We start from the raw sequence: 22,923 nt of genomic DNA, 5'->3' as shown, positions 1-22,923 counted from the left end.
TGCCTCATTCATCTGGCTTTCCCTAGCACACAGCACAGGGCCTAGCACATGTTAGGTTTTCATGAGCAGTCTGATGAATAAATGAGTGAATGAGTCTCATACCAGTCTTGGACAGCGTTGAAGGATTCCTCATTGGTGATGTCATACATCAGAATGAAGCCCATGGCACCACGGTAATAAGCTGTTGTGATGGTCCGGTACCGCTCCTGCCCAGCTGTGTCCTGGGGGGAGAAAGGAAAGAGTCAGTCTCTTAGAAAGTCTGCTTTAGTTCCTAAAAAGTCCCCAAGGCAATTAAGTAAAAATCCAAGGCATCTGTAAGGAGCACCTGTTACATGTCTTGTATTGTGCTTAGTGACTAGAATAAAATAGTAAATAGTTTTTAAAACCTCATAGAAATCAATAAGAAAATAATTAAAATCCCAATAGAAAATGGGCAAGAGGTATAAACAAGTCACAGAGGAAATGTAAGTGGATCATTATCATATAAAAATGTTTTATTGGCCAGGTGCGATGGCTCACGCCTGTAATCCTAGCACTCTAGGAGGCCAAAGTGGAAGGATCACTTGAGGTCAGGAGGTGGAGACCAGCCTGAGAAAGAGGGAGACCCCATCTTTACTAAAAATAGAAAAAATTAGCCAGGCCATGCCTGTAGTCCCAGCTACTCAGGAGGCTGAGGCAGGAGGATCACTTGAGCACAGGAGTTTGAGGTTGCAGTGATCTATGCCGATGCAAGACTCTGTCTCAAAAAAAAAAGTTTTATCCTTATTTTTAATAATAATTTCCATTATAGATGAGGTTGCAGTGAGATGCACAACCTCACATCTTGCTTGTGGGAGTAGAACTTGGTTCTACCTTTCTGGAAATCAATTTATTAATAGAAGTCATAAGAGCCTACTCTTTGATCCAGAAATATTCCTCCTAAAATTTTTTCTTATAAAAATAGAAAATCAGACAAATATGTATGTATAAAAATGTTTGTTACAGCTTTATTTAGACAATAAAAAGTATTATCAACTTATATATTCAACAACAGAAGAATGATTAAAATGTAAGAATTTTTTCCTATAATCCTAGCACTCTGGGAGGCCGAGGTGGGAGGACTGCTTGAGCTCAGGAGTTCGAGACCAGCCTGAGCAAGAGTGAGACCTCGTGTCTACTAAAACAGAAAAATAGCCAGGCATGGTGGTGCATGCCAATAGTCCCAGCTACTCAGGAGGCTGAGGCAAGATTGCTTGAGCCCAGGAGTTTGAGGTGGCTGTGAGCTATGATAATGCCACTGCACTCTAGGAGACTCTGTCCCCCCCAAAAAAAAAAAATTTGTGTAAGTTTATATATGTAAGAATATTTAATGATATGAGACAATGCTTGCGTGTGTGATATAATATCAGTTTTGTAACTATATATGTCCAGAAGAAAACTAGAAAAAAACACATCAAAAAGTTAATAGAAATTATATCTGAAAAAGAGACAAGAATTTTTCTGGGATTTTTATTTCCTTTATGTATCTTTATTTTCTCTACAAAGGGCATGTATTACTCTTATACAAGGAAAAATAAACTAACATTGAAACATTTTTTTAAAAACAACTAAGACAATTCTTGATCTCAAGCAGTTGACAGTCTAGTTGGAAAGATAAACGTGCAAGAAAGCAGCAAAGACAAGCCCAACAGCAAAGTTACTGGAGCACACTGGGATGCTTCACAGATGTCCACACAGTAAGAACCACCCAATTTTCTCTGCATCATCACAGTTTTAGAATGTGTGATGCTTCAGGATGCATAAAACATTTCCTCACATATTATTTCATTTAAACTTTATAAAATCCCTATAAGTCATTAGTATTCACATTTTATAGTTGAGAATGCAAAAAATGCAGAAAGGGTAAGTGACTTTCCCTAGGTCACAAAGCTGGTGACAAAAGCTAGGCCTTAAATCCAGACTTCTGATTCCAAGTCCAATGCGTGTACCACTACACCTCAGTCAATGGAAGACTGATTTATTTGTAACCATCTACTAAAAACTATTTGTAATGATAATAAAATTAAATAATGAAAACAATAATAACTACAGGATGCCATTATTTTTACATACATTGTACCTGTTATCCACAAACTTTAGAAAAAGCCCTGTAGAGTATATGTTGTTATTCTCATCTTACAGATGAGGAAACTAAGGTTCATTCAAAACAAATCTGTCTGACTCCTCTACCCATTATAATATACTGCCTCAGCCACAAAACATACTTTGTGTGACATAAAAATGGAAGAAGCACCATCCCTGCCCTAGGGAAGCCTCAATAGAGTTGTAGAGGTGACTAAGACATAACAGCAAACCGATAACTAGCAAAATCAGGAAATATGTCATCAGTACCAGATAAGTGGTACAGAGAAAATGTGTCATACAAATTCAGGTAAGGCAGAGACACTGTGGTTTGGGGGTAGGTATGGAAGATGTCAAAGCAGAGATAGTGTATCCATTAGAATAGGCTGGGCTCTTCAGGTACAAACGATCCCCAAATCTCAACAGTTTAAGCAACAAGGTTTTATTTTCACTACTATTACGTATCCATTAGGGGTTGACTGAGTGCTCTGCTTTTTGTCTTCCTTATTGTAGGATAAGGACTGACAGAGGGAAAGAATTATATTGGCTCTTAAAACTTTTGCTTTTCCCATTTCACCAGCCAAAGCAGTCACATACCTACACCCACCTTCCAAGGAGTAAGAAAGTGCAATACTGTAATATGCCCAGAAGAGAATCAGAAATATCTGGTAGACAGCACAATGATACTCATGGGTGAAATCTGCACCAAACCCAGGAGCATCACCTAAAGACATGTTTATTTGGGCCGGGTGTGGTGGCTCAAGCCTGTAATCCTAGCACTCTGGGAGGCTAAGGCGGGCGGATCGTTTGAGCTCAGGAGTTCGAGACCAGCCTGAGCAAGAGCGAGACCCCGTCTCTACTAAAAAAATACAAAGAAATTATCTGGACAACTAAAAATATATATATATATAAAATTAGCCGGGCATGGCGGCACATGCCTGTAGTGCCAGCTACTCGAGAGGCTGAGGCAGAAGGATTGCTTGAGCCTAGGAGTTTGAGGTTGCTGTGAGCTAGGCTGATGCCACAGCATTCTAGTCTGGGCAACAGAGTGAGACTCTGTCTCAAAAAAAAAAAAAAAAAAAGACATGCTTATTTGGCAACATAAGGAGAAAAACTTTTCTAAAGAAGAGTTTTCCAAGCAGGAAGTGAAGGACAGGTATTTTAGCAGAAGTGAGAGTTTTTGACAATGAGTACTCCAGAATAACTTAAGAAATGGCAGGAGATGGGAAATGGGTAGGTGATGAAGCCAGAAAGTGCTCTGAATGTTATGCTATGGGGTATGAACTCTATCTCTTAAGATCAACGATTTTGAGGCAGGGGATTAACATAATTAGATCTGAGCTTTAGAAAGATCACTCTGGCAACGGAGTAGAGAATGGATCAGAAAGAATAGAGATGGGAGGCAGGAAGGATGGTTAGAAGATCTTTGTAGTGGTTCAGATGAGACCAGATAAGGATTTGAACTAGAGTGGTAGCAACAGGGATAGAGCAGGAACAGATTCACTGAAGTATTTAAGAGGTGAAATGATAGGGCATAGTGACTGATCAGATGTGAAGGAATGAAAAATTAAAGATAACAGTTATGTTTCTGTCAGGGCTCAGCTTCTCCATGTCCTCAGCAATTCAGCTCTGCCCAGACTTGCACAACTTTACTCAGCAAAACAAAACCTGCATTTAACATAGCCATGCTCCTTGGAGAACATATGAGTCACCACCTCCTGTTCATTAAACAAGGTCTTTGAGCATCTTACTCTTCATCTCAATCAGCTTATCAGAATATTTCTTCTGACAACATATAGCAGTTCTCCCTAAGAGTTCTGACAAAAACAGTTTTCTCCAGCTCATGAATGAGTAAGTGGGGCTAATGCAGCTGGTGATTTTAAGTTGAAGCCAATGCTCATTTAACATTCTGAAAATCCTAGGGCCCTTAAGAATTATGCTAAATCTACTCTGCCTGTGCTCTAGAAATGGAACAACAAAGCCTGGATGACAGCACATCTGTTTACAGCATAGTTTACTGAATATTTTAAGCCCAATGTTAAGACCAGTTGCTCAAAAAAAAAATTCCTTTCAAAATATTACTGCTTATTGACAATGCACCTCATTACCCAAGAGCCCTGACAGAGATGTACAAGGAGATAAGTGCTATTTCCATGCCTGCTAACACAACATCCATTCTGCAGCCCATGAATCAAGGAGTAATTTTGACTTTGAAGTCTTGTTATTTGGATCTGGGCAAAGTAAACTGAAAACCTTTTGGAAAGTTTTCACCATTCCAGATGCCATTAAGAACACTTGCGATTCATGGAAGGAGGTCAAAATATCAACATTGACAACAGTTTGGAATCATGGATGACTTTGAGGGGTTCAAGACTTTAGTGGAGAAAGTAAATACAGATGTGGCAGAAATAGCAAGAGAACTAGAATTGGAAATGGAGCCTGAAGATGGGACTGAATTGCTGCGATCTCATGATAAAACTTGAACAGATGAGAAGTTGCTTCTTATGGATGAGCAAAGAACATGGTTTCTTAAGATGGAACCTGCTCCTGGTGAAGATCCTGTGAACATCATTGAAATGACAACAAAGGATTTAGAATGTTATGTAAAATTAGTTGATAAAGCAGTGGCAGGGTTTGACAGGATTGACTTCAATTTTGAAAGAAGTTCTACCATGGGTAAAATGCTATCTAATGGCTTTGCATGGTACAAAAAAATCTTTTGCGGAATGAAAAGTCAATCAATGCAGCGAACTTCATTGTTGTCTTATTTTAAAAATTTGTCGCAGGCTGGGCTTGTTGGCTCACACCTGTAATCCCAGCGCTTTGGGAGGCTGAGGCAGGAGGATCACTTGAGCCCAGGAATTTGAGTTGTGGTGAGCTATGATGATGCCACTGCACTGTAGCCCAGGCAACAGAGTGAGACCTTGTTTCGAAAAAGAAAAAAGAAAAAAAAAACAAAGAAAAATTTCCACAGCCACCTCAACCTTCAGCAACCTCCACCCTGATCAATCAGCAGCCATCAACATCGAGCGAAGACTCTCCACCAGCAAAAAGATTATGACTCTAAAGGCTCAGATGATCATTAGCATGTTTTAGCAATAAAGTATTTTTTAATTAATGTATGTTCATTGCTTTTTAGACAGAATGTTATTGCACACTTAGTAGACTACAGTATAGTGTAAACATGACTTTTATATGCACTGGGAAACCAAAACATTCATGTAACTTGCTTTATCGCAAGATTCACTTTCTTGCAGTGGTCTGGAACTGAACCTGCAATATCTCCAACATATGCCTGTACCTACTTCACAGAGTTTTGTGAGGATTAAGAAAGTTATTATAAGTAAAATGCTTCAAACAGTTCCTGGTGCATAGTAAATGTTGTATAGGCATCAGTTGTTGTTTTTGTACTTCCAGGGTCAGCCCCCAGAGCAGGGCCAGCTTCCCAGGATCTGCCCAGCTGGAGTGGATGGATCTCATGCCATGTGTCCCTTCCCTGTCCATTCAAACTGGCCCAGAGCTGCCACCAGACAGAGTCTCAATATGATGTTTCTCTTAAAGAGTAGCAATATTGGCCGGGTGCGGTGGCTCACGCCTATAATCCTAGCCCTCTGGGAGGCCGAGGCGGGTGGATCGCTTGAGGTCAGGAGTTCGAGACCAGCCTGAGCGAGACCCTGTCTCTACTAAAAAAATAGAAATAAAAATTATCTGGACAACTAAAAATATATATAGAAAAAATTAGCCGGGCATGGTGGCGCATGCCTGTAGTCCCAGCTACTTGGGAGGCTGAGGCAGTAGGATCGCTTAAGCCCAGGAGTTTGAGGTTGCTGTGAGCTAGGCTGATGCCACAGCACTCACTCTAGCCCGGGCAACAAAGTGAGACTCTGTCTCAAAAAAAAAAAAAAAAAAAGAGTAGCAATATGAGCCAGGCGGGTGGCTCACATCTGCAATGCTAGCACTTTGGGAGGCCGAGGCAGGAGGATTGCTTGAGCCCAGGAGTTTGAGACCAGCCTGAGCAAAAGCGAGACTCTGTCTCTACAAAAAAACAGAAAAGTTAGCTGGGCATGGTGGTGCATGCCTGTAGTCCCAGCTAGCTACTCAGGAGGCTGAAGTGTGAGGATCATTTGAACCCAGGAGTTTGATTTCACAGTGAGCTATGATGATGCCACTGCATGCTAGCCAGGTGACAGAGTGAGACTGTCTCAAAAAAAAAAAAAATTATTAAGCCTTAGTTTCCACATCTGTGAAGTGGTGATAATAATACCAACTTTTTAGTGGTTGTGTGAGAATTACAGATAATGAATGGGTAGAGCCTGGTAGGGCACTGAGCACATGGTAGGTGCTAAATAAAGTTCATAGTAGGTGCTGTTATTACTGTTGATACAGTTGTCGTTATATCACTTGAAGAAAAGCAAGGTTGGAAACACAACCATCCAGCTCTCACTATCCTGTGCTCAATGGAAAGTAGCCCAGAGAATTGCTTCTGAACCTCCCTCTGTCTTTTATTTTTAAAAATCACATTGACGAACATTGATTCCCCTCCCACTGATGAAAGTCAGAAATAGAACCAAAGAAGAGACAGGAAGGAGGAGAAAAAAAGAGGAATGACTCACTGGCTACTTGAGGCAAGAGACCATGTCATCAAGAGCAATCAATTCACTTTTACGCAGCAGACATTCATTGAGCTCTTCATATCGGAAGAGCATTGTGCCAGAGAACAGCAGGAGCAAGCCTCTGCCCTGCCTCCCATAGCCCCATCAGTGTGGCAGACAGACACGTGGGCAAGAGGGAAGGGGACTAATGTCAACTGAACACCTACTATGTGCCAGGCACTTTGACAAGTGCTTTATATATGAGATTCATTTATTATTTGTAGTAACAAAACTGTTAATTGAGCATTGCTATGTGCCAGGCACATGCTAAACACTTTTCCTATTTTATTTAATTTTCAAAATAGCCTTCTAAAATACTATTACCCATGTTTACAGATGAGGAAAAGTTAAATAACTTGCCTAAGATCTTGCAGCCAGGTCATTGCAGACTGAGAGTCAAAACCTGGGTCTGTCTGATTCCAAAGCCTGTGCTCTTTCCAGGATTCCCTTTACATCATTTCTCTTAATTGTTACATCAGCCTGAAACAGGACAAATTTGAGTCTCCATTTTAAATATGAATTAACAGAGGGTCTTAGAAGTCAACTAAATTGCTAGAGTCATAAGCTATAATGAGGCAGAGTCAGAATTCAAATTCTGTCTTTTGACCAATGCATTTTCAGTATAGCCTAAAGTATTCTAGATCCTCCTCAGCCCCAGCTTTCATTTCAAAGCTTACATGAAATCACATGTGTCTGGTACACAGGTGCTCAACTAATATTCAGTCCAGCACAGACCCTTTGTTTCTGTGTGGCATTTCCTCATGGTCACTCACACATGCCACGCTCATTTCTGCTCCATAGTTCTGTTCATGCTATTCTCTCTGCCACATGTGCCCTCTCTCAGCTTCTCCGCTTGTCTTGACCATCAGTTTGTGGAATTCTAGTGTTAAAAGGAAATTTTAGAAGTTATTCAATCTACCCTTTCACTCAAAATATGAATTCCTTCCACAGCATACTTGTATTGGGTGTCTCCAATGTTGGACGCCCACCGCCTCACAAGGCAGCCATTCCACTGATGCATAGTTCTGCCTGTTAGAAGATTTCTTCCTTTTGTTGAGCTGAAATCTACATGTGGTAATTTCTATATATTGATTTAACTCTGTTCTCTGGAGACACAAAGAATAAATCTAATTCTTCACTCATGCGGCAGACTTCCAAATATTTAAATCCTTATGTTTAACTCTTAGAGTTTATAAAGTTTTTTTCTTACTATCTCAGTTAATCCTAGAGAAACCCTGTGAGAAAAAAGACCAATATCTCTATTCTACAAAAGGGGCTACTGAGGATTGAAGAGGTGAAAGACAGGGAATGATGAGAAGGGGCTTAAATAAATCCAGGTTTCCCGTCTCCAAGAGACCAGTGCTCTTTTCACAAGGCTACATCACTGATGTTTTAAATCACCTGTCACAGGGACCTTGACAATTGCCAGAATGACCAGAACAGTGAAGGGACCCAACTGAGGAAGGAAGATGTTTAGTTCTTAGGGGAGTAATACTGCTATGTTCACATATCTAAAGTGGCTAAAGGGTTTACCTTCTCTCTTTTCTTTCAAATCTTCCCTTGGCACTGAATCTATGCCAAGCAGTGCCTAGGTCCTGAAGATAAACAGATGAATACAACACGGTACTTCCTTAAAGTCTACAGTGTCTGTTTACTGTAGAAGGTACACAGGAGTTGGATGGGGGTTCTGAAGCAGAAGAGGCCCATCCCCATAGAGCCTTCCTAGTGCCTTTCCTTAAGGTAACATTTTTCCTTCAGAGCTCAGCTCAGCAGAGAAGCTTCTCTGACCATCCTGGCAAAGTCAAATGCCCCAATTATATGCTTTCCTGGCACCATGTGCTTCTCCTTGGTAGCTCTCATCCCCACTGTAATTTTGTATTTAGTTGTGTAATTATTTGATTAAGGTCTATGTCTCCTGCCAAACTGCAAGTGCCACAAGAACAGGATGTCTGGTTCTACTTACTATTGTGTCTCCAGTGCCTGGCACAGCACCTGGAACATAGGGCAAGAGTGTTCCGATAAATATTAATACTTGCTGAAAGGATGGATTTATTGGGTGTCTGTAACATTTGGGATGGAGCACACAGTATGTCAGATGCTGTTTTCTAAAATTGAAATCTCATCATCACTCTCTATGTCTACATCCCTTCCCTGGGTTCCCATAGCCCACATGATGGAGTCCAAGCTTCTCATTAGATACAGACTTTTCAGGATCTAGCTCAGTCTTTCCTTCCAGTTCTTTCTCTCTCATTCCTTGACTGAACCAATGAGCTCCAGTTTTGCCTAACTACCATTGGTTTCCCAAACACACTGCTCCTTCATACCCCTGGCCTTTTGCATATGCTGATCTTTGCCGGGAAGGCCCTTCCCTTTTATAATTCACAACCTCATTCAAAGGTCACATCCTCTCTGGTTTTCCCTGACCTCCTTTGCCCCCACAAAGTAACTTCCTTCCCTGCCCTTTAATGGTTTGGCATTATATCATTGCAGATATCACATTTATTACAGTTACCTGGGGTGGGGGGATAGTGTTTTTTTGTTTTTGTTTTTTTGAGACAGAATCTTCTTGCTCTGTCATCCTGGGTAGAATGCAGTGGCACCATCATAACTCACTGCAACCTCAAATTCCTGGGTTCCAGCAATACTCCTGCCTCAGCCTCCCAAGTAGCTGGGATTATAGGTGCACACCACAATGCCCAGCTAATTTTTCTGTGTTTAGTAGAGAAGGGGTCTCACTTCTGCTTAGGCTGGTCTTGAACTCCTGAGCTCAAGCAATCCTCTCGCCTCAGCCTCCCAGAGTGCTAGGGTTATAGGTGTGAGCCACTACAGCCAGCATTACTGGTTTTATCTGTCTCTTCTTTCAGGTTATGAGCACCTAGAGACCAAATCATATTTAGCTAAATCCGAGGCCATCACCTGACACATAGCAGGAACTTAGTAAGAATGCTAGTGAATGAAACTCTAGGGCTGACTATGTGCTGAGTAGAAAAAACTCATTTAGCACTTCAGGGCTGGTTGGAATAGGGTCTGTGAGATCATACATACCACCTCCTTTTTCTGGACACTTTCCAAATTATAGACAAAGAGAGGAAGGCCTAGAGCAGTGACAAGTTGGGAGGTCATGCAAAGAGTGGGAGGTTATCTCGGGGGCCTCCAGCCCTGCTCCCCCAGCCAGACTCCTCTCTCTCTTCAGTTCACTCCCTCCAGGCCAGAGTAGGGGGTGGGGATGATGCGCACCAGGGAGGCAGGTAACTAGAGCTTTCAAGCTGGCTCTCCTCACACCCCACCCTCTGACCCACAGCTGCTCAGCTCTGCTCCTTTGTATTTAGCAGCAGCTGGGAGCCGAGGCATTATGTCCCATGGGAATGGGAGGGAACTCGAAGGAGAGAGCTCTTCAGGAAGGAGAGAGCAGTTCAGTGGAGCCTGAGAGAAGCAGAGGACTGTGGAGTGGTAAAAGTGGTCCTTTGCAGCTAGCTTAATGTTACACCTATCTGTCCTCAGCAGTACAGCCCACATTCAGAGTCCCCTACAGTTCACAAGCACTTTTGTTACATCATCTCACTGGATCCTGACGATGACCCTATGATGCAGACTTTTTAGAACCAGAAGAAATCAGTCTTAGAGCTCATCAATTCTGACTCCTTTATTCTACAGATAGGGAAACTGAGACCTGGACACTCAGTGACTTTCCCAAGGTCACACAGCTACTTACTTTTTAGCTTGTCTGGGACTAAAATCCAAATATTCTGTATCAACATCCAGTGCTTTTTCCAGCACACCATGTAACATTGCCACTACTGATTTTTCCAAAGACACCTAGTTAGTAACTGCCTAGATCCTTGAGGGCAGAGGGCAGGAAAGGGGTTATTGGAACCCAGGATCTAGGATTAGAAAGCACTTCCCTGTCCTCTGTAATCTCATCTAACCTTTGAGGTCTGAGTCAAAGTGCACCTGTTCTGGGAAATCCTTCAGGATCCAGTGTCAAAATTCATCATCATTCCTTCTGGGCTTCCACTTGGGCCTTTATTTTAGGCACAGCAGAGCTCAGAATATCAAGCCGGAAGGCCTTTTCGAGGGTAATCGATTCCTCGTGTATTTACTAAGCTTATGCTGTGCCAGTGTATAAGACCCCTGTGATCCCTGCCCTCAGGACTCTCACAGTCTAGTGGGGAAGTTACCATGCGTGGGACAAATCCCATGCAAGGTACACATAAGGTCAACTCCCTCATTTTATGGATGTGAAACAGACACCAGAGGGATGAGTGCCCTGTTTTCTTATTTTTGGCATTGGTCTCTCACACAAAACCCTCAAAAACTCAAAACTCTAAAACTTTCATGGATGTGGCTATTGATTTCCATGATTTCCACTAAGATACAGGTACCACATTTTACTTCAAGCAGGTAAACTGAAGTTCATAGGGCTTCCTTTCATTGTTCCTCAATGTATGTGGCATATAAATATTCTTTAAATGAATGGATCATAGCACCTATATCAGGAATTTGTTTCCACTCCTATCTCTCTCTTTCATTTAGACTGTGGAGGAGGGGCTGTGCCTTGTCATTTCTGTGCCCTCAATGTCCACAGCAATACTTGAAACCTGGCAGGTACTCCAAAAATATTGAATGAAGAAAGAAATGAATGAATGAGGGAAGGGTAGATAATATGATCTCTCTGTTGCCCAAAATAACAAAGATAACATCCCCCAAACACACATCCCTCTTCTTGAAACACCCTCTTTCCTTGGCTTCTGTGAAATCTCGCTTCGACAGTTCTCTCCCTTCTTCTCTGCCTGCCCCTGCACTGGCTTCTTATCCTCCCCTGGGCCCTGACTTCCAAGTTTCAGATGGAAATTTCCAACTGTCTCCTGGGTATCTCCACTTCGTCTGAAGCCCTCCAACATGTACACGATTGACTATTATGACCCATTTCATTTGTGTCTTCTCCAGCAAATAAGCCCTCATGAGCACCCCACACATATCTGGGTACATAGCAGGTATTCTAAAGAAGCTTGCTGAATGAACCATCATCCATAATACCCCAGTGTTTTGGCAAGGACAAATTTAGCATCAGAGTTGCCAATCCATTTCCTCTTCACTCTTTTTGCTTCCAAATTGACATCAGCACAATTCACAGAATCCTGAGAAGTCTCTCTGGGCAATTCACTTAATTTGCCACCTGCTGCTGTACCCTTTATGTGACTCACCCAACTCCCCTTCAAGACAGGAAGATGTAGGGAGAGAAGTGAGGTGGGAGAGAGCCAGGAGGAAAAAAAAAGAAGCTTGGAACAAGATTATACTTAATATATCCCCAGGTCACAGAAAGTAAAAGGAAATGAAGAGAGTTGGATCTTGTGCTAAGAAATTGCAGGTGATAAAAATAGGACTCCTTTTAAACAGACAATTTGCAGAAAATAAATGGTTAATAAATATGTAGGTGATAATTCAATAAGTAATCAGAGAAATGCAATTTGAAATGATGAGATATCATTTTTTGCCTATTGAATTAGCTAAGCTAAAAGTAAGGTAACATTCAATACTCACAAAGGTAAAAGTAAAATAGGGATTTCATTACTGAGAATCTGTCTAAAGGAAATTATCAGAAACCTAGGAAAAGTTTCACAAACATGGATGATTATTGAAACATTATTTATAACAACCCCAAATTAGAAAGTAGTTAAATGTCAAACAATGGGAGAAAACTAAGCTTTGAGGGGCTGGAGATTGAGACAGCCTCATCTTTTTGTTTGTTTGTTTGTTTGTTTTTGGAGACAGGGTCTCATTCTGTTGCCTAGACTGGAGTTGAGTAGAGTTGAGTGGCATGATTATAGCTCACTGCAGCTTCAAACTCCTAGGCTTAAGCAATCCTCCTGCCTTGGCCTCCTGAGTAGCTACAACTACAGGCACACACCACCACGCCTGGCTAATTTTTTTTTTATCTTTTGTAGAGATGGGGTCAGGCTGGTCTCAAACTCCTGGCCTCAAGCAATTCTCCTGCCTTGACCTTCCAAAGTGCTGGGATTACAGGTGTGAGCCACCGCACCTAGCAGAACCTCATTCTTTAACCACTGTTCAGAATGCCTGACACACAGTAAGTGCAATAAATATTGTTGAATGAATGAATTAATGAATGGTTATGGCTCTTTCTCCCTATAAAGTACAATGAAGTCATTAAAAACATATTCATAAAGATTTTCTAACAATGTTAGTTATACTTATGTTATAGTGTTAAGTTTAAAAAAAGGCAGGATATAAAATTGAATATATAATCTGATTTCAACTATGTTAAAAATTCATAGAAAAGAAGCTGGAAAGAAACCAACCAAAATGTTGGTAATATTTTCTTTTTTATGCTCGGCTGTAATTTCAAAATATTTTTAAATGAGCATGTATTACTTCTATAATTAAGGAAAAAACTAAATCCCTAGTGAGTACTGGCAGTTGCTATTCTTATAACTAATCCAGGGAAAAGGAAATATAGGAAAAATATGGACCACCAACCATAAGTTGATCATTATTGCAGCTGGATGATGGAGTCTGTGTACTATTTATTCTTTCTACTTGAATTGAGTATGTGTTTGAAATTTTCCATAATAAACAGTTTTTAAAAAATGGGAAGCCTGAAACAGCACAGCATCTGGGGAGGATGCAAGCAGTTCCATTTTCACTGGAGTGTAAAATACCATATTTCATGGATTTTAAGATTTCCACTTTTTCACATTTTAGCATCTCTGAAATAAGGATGTGTCTTACAAGTGATAGTATCTTAGATTCTCTGAAACAAAGTACTTAAAATAGTAGGTGAGAGAGGAAGTAGGAAGTGAGGCTGGAACTAGATCATAGAAGTCTTAAATACCAGGCCAAGGTGCAGGACATTGTCCTGAAGACAACAGGGAGCCACTGAGGGATTTAGTGTGTCCAACATTAGGCCTGTCACCTGGAGGACACTTAGTGTGTGCTAAATGGTAAGGCCACTGAGGATTGGGTCACTGCTGCTTATGCCAAGTGCCAGGGCCAAGTGTTTGATCCCTTGCTCTCCTCTCCTTCTTGTCATTTTATGAGACTCAGGTCTCTCTAGCTCTGCAGGGCAGAACCATTGGGTTGTCTGTTAAAGTGGTCTTTCTCCCTCCAATACCCTACATTGCTACTATTTTCCTGAAAGCCATAAATATCTCCCCAGAACCTGAGCTAGTACCATAGCTGATGTGAATGTCCACAGCTCTGGGTCCCATGGCACCTTCTGACATGAAATTTCAAAGCCAAAACCTCAGCTTGAAGCCTGGCCTAGGGCCTACTTCTGAACTCCTTTCCAAATGGAGACACAAGGGGTTAACATATACAGAGCAGGTGAAAGATTAAATTGAACTCCCCAGGACTTCTGGGGCTTAACTAGAAAGAAAAATCAGGCGTCCAGGGCTGTGCCTGGGCTCCATCCTGCCCTGGGCTGTGCTTTCCCTCAGGTCTCATGGCTGCTTTCTTTTGGGAGTTGGCTGAAGTCACCATAGCAGACAAGTCCCTGAGGATCATTTGCATACAGGTGCCAGGGTGTTCTAAAAATAGGACCAAGACTCAGTTCCACAAAGCAAACACCTTGAATTTATTTACAAAGGAGAGAGGACAACCATCTGAGGAGCGAGGAGAAAGCTGTCAGAGGCAACCTGACATTGGTAAAGGAGCCCCACGGCTCAGGCTGGGAGTCAGGAGGCCTGTTTATGGTTTAATCACTAACTTGCTCTGTGGGCTTATGAATACTGTCCACCCCTGGCTTGGATTCTCCATCTTTAAAATAGGGATATTAGACTAGATGAGTTTTAGGGCCTCTTCTAGCTCTAAGGAGTCGGGATAAATAGTAATAATAATTATAATCAAATAATAATAATTGCTAACATGAATTGAGTACATACTAAGTATCAGGCACTATGACAAGCATTTTTCATGCATTAAGTCATCAATCCTCACAACTAGTTCCTTGAGGTAAGACAAAGAAACTGAGGCAAAGAGAGGTTAAGAACCTGCCCAAGTTAGCAAATGCTGGAGCTGGGAGTTTAACCCCTATGCCATACTGCCTCCCAGGATGCTAGGATGCTAAACTTCTTCCTGGTTTTCTAACCTAATGGTTTCCTTGCCTTAAACTCTTGCTACTCCTCTCCATTCCTTTCTCCCCAGGTTCTGACCACCCTGGCCTACTCCCTCTGTACCAAACATTGTGTTCCTCAAAGTCTCTGTGCTTTGCTCATGCTGTTCCCTCTACCTGGAACAGCCTTATCCTCTGCCCTGCTGAACAAGTTGCTACTTACCATTCAGAATTCAGCTCAAATGCTTCCTCCTCCATGACTCACATCTCCCCCCAATACCCAGAGGCAGAAGTAATGACTGGCTGCCATTTGGGTTTTTGTTTGTTTGTTTGTTTGTTTGTTTTTGAGACAGTCTCACTCTGTTGCCTGGGCTAGAGTGCCATGGCATCAGCCTAGCTCACAGCAACCTCAAACTCCTGAGCTTAAGCGATCCTCCTGCCTCAGCCTCCCGAGTAGCTGGGACTACAGGCATGTGCCACCATGCCCGGCTAATTTTTTTTTCTATATATATTTTTAGCTGTCCAGGTCATTTCTTTTTATTTTTAGTAGAGATGGGGTCTCGCTCTTGCTCAGGCTGGTCTTGAACTCCTGACCTCGAGCAATCCTCCCGCCTCGGCCTCCCAGAGTGCTAGGATTACAGGTGTGAGCCACTGCAGCCAACCTGGCTGCCATTTGTTGAGACAGGGTGTGCCAGGCACTGTGCTAATTCTTACAACCACTTTCTCACAGAGGTTCCATTTTCATACTCATTTTACAGATGGAGTAACTGAGATTCAGAGGTTAAATACCTTGACCAAGGTCATACAGGTGGTAAAGATGTGAACCAGACAGTGGGACCTTGCAGGCTTCCAAATCCCTGTTCTATAATACCTTCTGTCTAAGGAAACACTACATGAATTGTCAAGGTGCTTGTCTCCTCCACCAGACTATAAACTCTGCTAGTGGTTTGTATGTAAACTCTATGCAAACTCTTTTAGTGGTTTTATTTGTTTGTTTTTGGATGATTGAATGAACTGTAGGGAATAATTTGCAGCAGCATACCTGTGGGAAATATTGAGCTAGAGTCAGGACCAAACCAGAAGGAAAGAAAAAGGTGAAGTCTCTCACTCTGTCTAATGTCTCCCTGTCACTTTAAATCACTTTGGGAAAAAGACAAAAATATTTAAAAAAAAAGAAATTCTCTGTACCTTGGCATCCACTCAGGGATGGGATCACCTCCTCCAAGAAGCCTCTGAAAATTACCCTCATTCTCATCCCCCCCTTAATTTTAGTGTCCCTTCAGCACTGATATGTCATTTAATTAAACACTATAAGCACTTAATGATCAGGCACTGTGAGGAGCAGCAGAAAGAGTATGGATTTTGAGATCTAACATCTCTGAATTCAAATTCCAGTTCTTCCTGGCCTGTTATCTTGGGCCAGTTACTACATTTGACTTCCTGAGCTGTATGTAGATTTGTTAGCTGCAAAATGGGGTTGATATTAATATCCTTTTCTCGGTATTGTTGGGAGGATAAAATGAGATAAGTATTGTGACAGTGCCTTGGTAACTGTAAAGCTCTGTATAAACATTATTCCATGTATAAATCATTCCATTTATAGCTTGCCCTCAATAATCTGCTGTTCTTCCCCCTGGTGTCATACCCAGCACAGACCTCAGATTCCCAGAGAGCTAGAGGTATAGGAAAGTGGGAGGAGGGAGGAGCCCAAGAAAGCAGGGCTGATAACCGCCTGAGCAAACTTCCGCTGGAAGGAAATTATAGGGCTAATTATGCCTCTGCTGGTGGTAAATTTCCAGGCCAGTCTTTGGGCTCTATCAGTTGACACAGCAACACACCGGTGGGGGAGGACAGTATCCTTAAAGGACATTTTCTCTCCTCACAAAATGGCACCTCATGGCAGCCTGAACACAATGTCCAAGCTCAGAATCACCTCTGATTTTCTCTATTTACTCATTCTCTTCTCTCTTACCTTCCTTATTTCTTCCTCTCCAAATTCTAGCTGAGAAAACTGAAGGATTCAGCCTGGAACCCTATTTAAAATCTTCCCGGCAGAAGAGACTGGGATGGCTCTAACATAGCACTTAACTGTTGATTGAGGTTAGGTCTCACTTTTTATGTGCAGAAACAGTGTAGTCCAGTGGGAAGAGCCTAGGCTTGGGAGTGAGTCATAAAAGCCTGCTGTGTGACCTCCAGTAACGTACACTTTACTTCTCTGGGCCTCAGTTTCCTCATATATATAATGAGGATGACAAGGCCTCCTCTTGTGATCAAATGAGATTGTGGATATATCAGATGATCTGACTGGACTGGTGTCCACAGTAGCTCTTAGAGGAACGCAGGAAAGAAAGCAGCATGCCCATTCTATAGAGAGGCTAACGCGAGAAAAGCCTCAGACCTCCCAGCCACTGAGGGGAAGAACCGATGGAGGGTAGAAGGGTGGGTAAAAAATTTGGTCTAGAGCCAAAACAAGGGTCAGACAGTGCAGGTGCAGGGAGAAGAGCTGGCCTTAACTTTGAGAAGTATGAAGCCATAGCCTGAACACTTACTTTCATTTTGCCAGCCTTTATTGACCCTTTACTATTTGAAAGGCCCTGTGTGCCAGAGTTGTAGACATGAGTCAGATCTGGCCTCTGTCCTCACAGAGCTTGTAGTCTGGAAGGAAGACAGATAAGTTCTAGACACTTGCAATATAGCTGATAAGCATGAAAAGTTAAGGAGGGGCCCTTAACCATGGCTGGGGGGTCAGCAAAAGTTTCCCAGAAGAGATGATACTAGAACTGAGTCTTTAAAGTCAAATGGGGCCAGGCGTGGTGACTTACACCTATAATCCCTGCACTGCTGGGAGGCTGAGGTAGGAAGATCTCTTGAGGCCAGGCATTTGAGACTAGCCTGTGCAACATAGTGTGAGACCTGGTCTCTACAAAAAAAAAATTAGCTGGACTTGGTGGTGCACTATAGTTCTATTGGGGAGGCTGAGGCAGGAGGATCACTGGAGCCCAGAAGTTAGAGGTTGCAGTGAGCCATGATCAGGCCACTACACTCCAGCCTGGGCCTGAAGTCTGAAAAAAATTAAAAAATAAAGTCAAATGAGAGTTTGCTGATAGAAAATGAGGAGGAGGGGTAATCTCTGGAGAGGAGGGAATAACCTGGGCAAAGCAAGGAGCAAAAAAGTGCAGCCTGACTGTCACAGCCAACAAGACCCTAAGGAGACATGACAATTAAACGTAAGAAAAACAGGGTAAACTATGGACTTTAACTAATAATAATGTATTGATATTAGTTAATTATAACAAAGGTATTATACTAAAGTAAGATGGTAATAATAGGGGAAACTAGGTATGGGGTGAGAACGCTCTGTATTATCTTCATAATTTTTCTATAAATCTAAAACTGTTCTAAAAAATAAAATTGCTTTTGTATGTGCATCCTGTGTCTGGGCTGGGGTTTGGAGTACAGCTGGGTGGGGCATGGACTGCATGCATTTGAGAGAAATCTGAGAGATGAAATTGGTAGTTTCAGTTCTCAAATTTCCCAAATCTCCCAAATAGAAGATCAGGACAAGAACAGAAAGGAATAAAGGGTGATACTCAATTTTTTTTTTTTTTTTTTTTTTTTACAGAAACACTGCCGCATTTATTGCTCCCAGCCCAGCAGGAAGGCGCTCCTAGACAGGCCACCTGGACCCCTGCCCACAGGGGATAGGAACAGCACAAGTAACAGTCCAGCAAGGGGGCCTCATCCCTGGATGCCAGCTGTTGGGGCCCTTCCAGCTTCCACCTGGAACACTGACCCTCAGTTTTGAGCTGGGGCAGTGGTGGGGACACTCAGACATCTAACAGATGGGATGTGCACAGACACCCCACTGGACCTGACCTCCAGCTCCCTGGGCCTGAGCTCAGAGCCTCTGCGTCATTAGCACAGAGTTGACAGACTTCACAGAGGAAGGTGAGAAGCACACAAGTACAGAGAGGGTAAGAGTTTCCAGCTATCACCCAGCAACCCAAGGTGTGGGGCAATAGTGTTGGGCAATGGTGTGGGGAAAGGAGGAGTCTGCACAAGGAAGCAATTATAAATCCTCAGTTGAATGGCCTCCCCTACACCCACTCCTGCCTTAGCAACTCATCAGGCAGGATCCAAGCAAGCTGCGAGAATATCCAGCCTTTGAAGGTATAATGGAGCCTCAATGGAACACACATGAACTAATCCTCACTCTCTCCCTCACTGTGTGACTTTGGGTAAGTTTATTGAGGACCCAATATGTTAGAGGCACGATGCTAGCTCCTTTCCATATATTGTCTCATTCAATCTTTACTACAATACTAAGAAGTAAGCATTAATATTCTTTCTATTTTACTGCTGGTGAAACTAAGGTTCAGAGACATTGTTACTTATCACACGGATGGTGCCATGTGTTCATTCTACTTATACCACAACTGAATTAACCAGGATGGTGCCATGTGTTCATTCTACTTATACCACAGCTGAATTAACCAAACCCCCAATCCTTCCTCCCACCCTGTGCCAGAATATGCAGTGGCTCCTTAGAGACCACTACATTATGTGCCATGTCACTTAATTACATAGCTATACACCAGTATCTCTCAGCCTTGGGTACCCATTAGACTCACCTGTGAAGTTGCAGGGGGTGCAGAAAGGGAGAGAAGTTGGACAGCTAATAGGTTATAGTTTGCAACAGATAATTCATCTCTTTCTGAGACTGTTAGCTAGGAATTTACAAATTTTAGCTGTGACATTGACTCTCAACCACTTGTGAGGTCCCTGGGGTATCACAGGGCAGGGAAAAGAGTGGGGAAGGCTGTTGGGTGTGAAAAGAACACAGGTGCTGGTGGCAGACAGCCCTCATTTTGAATCCCAGCTGTGCCGTGTACTAGTCTTGGTAAGATTTGGTCAAGTCCTTTAACTTCTCTGAGTCTCAGTTTTCTCTTTTGTGCACCATCATTGTGATAACTGTTTTTTTAAATGTAGGTAAAACACCTGCAAAATATATAGTTGCTGCCCAAAAAATTATAACACTTCATAATCTTTTAACATTTTCATAATTTATTGAGTACTTCGTCAAAGTCTTTACCTATGTGAAGATATAACAAGGAAATGAGGGGGAGAGGGCATGGGGCATGCATGGGTTTTGAAGTCAGGTAGACCATGATTCAAATCTAGACTCTACCACTTACTATTTCTGTGAACTTGAGTAAGCAACCTAACTCTTCTGGACCTCAGTTTACTTATCTATAAAATAGGGATAATAATGGTACCCAGCTCCCAGGGTTATTGTAAGGATGAAATGAGTTGATGAAAGCACCGGGCACAGTGTGGGCATGAGAGCTAGTGCCATTGTCAGCTCACATCAGCCCTGTGAGCATTATTAGCCCCATTTACAGGTGAGGGTCTTTTACATAAATGGAAGCTTCTGTTTATTGCCACAACAATTATTGGTATGTGAAGTCAAGAGGGATGCCAGGCACTCAGAGTAAGAATGGCACCTTTGCCGGACTCTGGGCTGCTAAAGCAGGGATTATGAGGAAGCCGGGATCCTCCCACACCCACCGCAAAACCCACTGTCTGTCCTGGGGCCACCTGTCTGCATTACAACTTGTTTTGTTACACTTTTCATCCCTCTGTTCATGCCAATCATGACAGGAAACCCAAGTCATCCTTGATCACTGCACTCTGATTCCCACACAGGTCGGTACATGGTCTTTTCTAACACTATCTCCTCCCCTCCACACTGAACCCTTTCCCTGGGCCTTCTGAAACTCACAGTCAGTCATCAGAAAAATCTTTTTGCTCTGCCTCTCATCTGTTTCCTTCACCTCGGTACTGTAATTGAAACCCGGCTCTCCCTGAGGACACGACTTCCCCTAAAGCCTCTACATTATTGGTTGCTTCCTCTCTCATCACCCTTGAATCACGGGGCCAGGAGGTGGGATAGATATTGTTGCTTCTCACCTCTGCTTCCATGTCATTCTCCATCCCTCCTTCAACAGAACAAAACACCTCCAGCTTTGAATCTCATGTTATGAGAGTATACCACCCACTTATCCCTCTACTGACCAGTGAACAGCTCCTGGTTCACTGTTATTTTCTCCATAATTCTTGGAGATTTCAATATCCATGTAGACAAGCCTTCCAACATCTTGGACTGTCATTTCCAGGAACTCCTCTCCTCTAGTGATGTTCATCTCTAACCTACCTCAGCCACTCACTCTCACCCTGGACCTTATCATTACCAATAATTTCAGGCCCCCACACTCTGGCCACTATGCTCTTTCCAGCTCACTCCTTCTAGATTCCCCACTTCAACAGCCTTCATCCCCGACCATCTTCCCACCGTCCTTCCTGCCTTGTGTCCTTATCTCCCTCTCTGCCCAGCTTGAATTCTATGGTCAATTGTGATGACAGCTTCCCTGCACACACCCCTGACTTCCCAGGACCTCTATTGCTTTATCACACTCATCCGGCAAAACCACACTTTCATGAAAGCCAACTCTGCCCTATTCTATGCCTATATTCACAGAGCAAAACAGACCTTGAGAAAAACACACAACCGTGCTTCAAATTCATGAGTTCATGAATTTAAATTTATGATCACTAATTTCAAGTGAAGCCTTAATGCTAATCAGCAATCAAATTACATTTCCCTAGTCTATTCACTCTCCCACCTTCCTAGATGACATTCTCTTCTCTCCTCGAATCTCTAAACTTACTCCCCCATCCTCACTGGCAGCTGATGACCTTGCTTCATCAGAAAATTGTATCCAAGAGAACGCCCACCAGCACATGTAACCCCAAGCTGCACCTGTGCCTAAGCCCTCTGCTTTCTCCCCTGTTGATGTAGATACACAGTCTGTGTTCCTAGCTAGGACTTACCCTCTGCACGTGATCCTATTCCCTCTCTTCAATTCAAGGATATCGTCCTGGCAATTCTCCTCTTTCCTATATCACCAGTTTTGTATTTTTGGTTCTTTGTTGATTACTTGGCTTGTTGATTTCTCGAATTGTTCCACCAGCCACAAATATCCTGTTACTTCTCCCATCTTAAAAAAACAAAAACCTCTTCTGACTCACTTCCCCCTTCACCTTCACCTGCCACCCCAATTGTCTCTATTTCTTTACAGCAAAAATCTTTGAAAGTGTTATGTAATACTTAGTGTCTCCAATTTCTCTTCTCCCACTCTTACTAGGATTTCACCCCCAACACTACACCAAAACAACCTGTATCAAGGCTACCAATGTGCCCCAATGTTGCTAAATACAGTGATCAATTCTCAGTCCTCATATCTGTAACCTAGCAGCCATATTTGACACAGCTGATCTCTCCTTCCTTTGTAAAACTATCCACATGTGGCTGCCAGGACACTACACTTTCCCTTTTCAATTGCTCTTTTTCAATCTCCTTGCTATTTCTTCCTCATCTTCCCAACATCTTAGTGTTAGAATGTCTCTGGGTTCAGATGTTCCATAGACCTTTTCTTTCTCCTGTCTTCGCTCTCTCCCTTGTTGATCTTATTTGGTCTCATCATTTTAAATACCACCTATATACTGATGATTGCTAATTTATATCTGCAGCCAGGTCTCTGCCCTGAACTGCAGACTCATTTACCCAACTGCTTATTCTACGTCTCTATTTGGTTATCTAACAGGTGTCGCCAACTGAGCATAACCAAACGAAGTTCCCAACTGTCTCCACAAACCCTGTTCTCCCTGCCATCTTCCCCATCTCAGTCAAAGGAATCTCCAACTTTCCAGTCACTCAGACAAAACCCTCAGCATCATCCTTGACTCCTCCCCTTCTTTCTCCCTCCACATCCTATTCAATATGCCATATTTTCAACATACACACAGAATCTGACTACTTTCACTACCATGCTACTACCACCCTAGTTTAAGCCACTATCATTCCTGGCCTCAGTTGTTGCACGGCCTGGTTCTCCTTGTTTTTGCCCTTTGCTCTTCATAATTCATTCTTGAAACAGGCATAACCCTGCCTCAGAGAAATCCTATTAAGCATTAAGATGTAAGTCACTAAAATGTTCTGGAATTAGATAGTGATAATGGTCACACAATCACTGAAATCAC

At 42.5% G+C, this 22,923-nt stretch overlaps 1 protein-coding gene across 2 annotated transcripts in view; it reads right to left on the bottom strand.

Moving 5' to 3' along the window:
- Window positions 1-22,923, bottom strand: part of RAB3B (RAB3B, member RAS oncogene family) — a 63,402-nt gene that overhangs the window by 19,139 nt on the left and 21,340 nt on the right. For both annotated transcript variants that reach the window (XM_045548037.1, XM_045548038.1), the window contains exon 3: window positions 103-221. In XM_045548037.1, the coding sequence (XP_045403993.1) occupies window positions 103-221 (119 nt within the window). The remainder of the gene's footprint in view (window positions 1-102; window positions 222-22,923) is intronic.

This window comes from Lemur catta, chromosome 3 (genome assembly GCF_020740605.2).
Source record: "Lemur catta isolate mLemCat1 chromosome 3, mLemCat1.pri, whole genome shotgun sequence".
In the NCBI taxonomy this organism is placed as follows: domain Eukaryota; kingdom Metazoa; phylum Chordata; class Mammalia; order Primates; family Lemuridae; genus Lemur; species Lemur catta.
The sequence above is the reverse complement of the archived record's forward strand: the minus strand, read 5'-3'. Positions and strand labels throughout refer to the sequence as shown.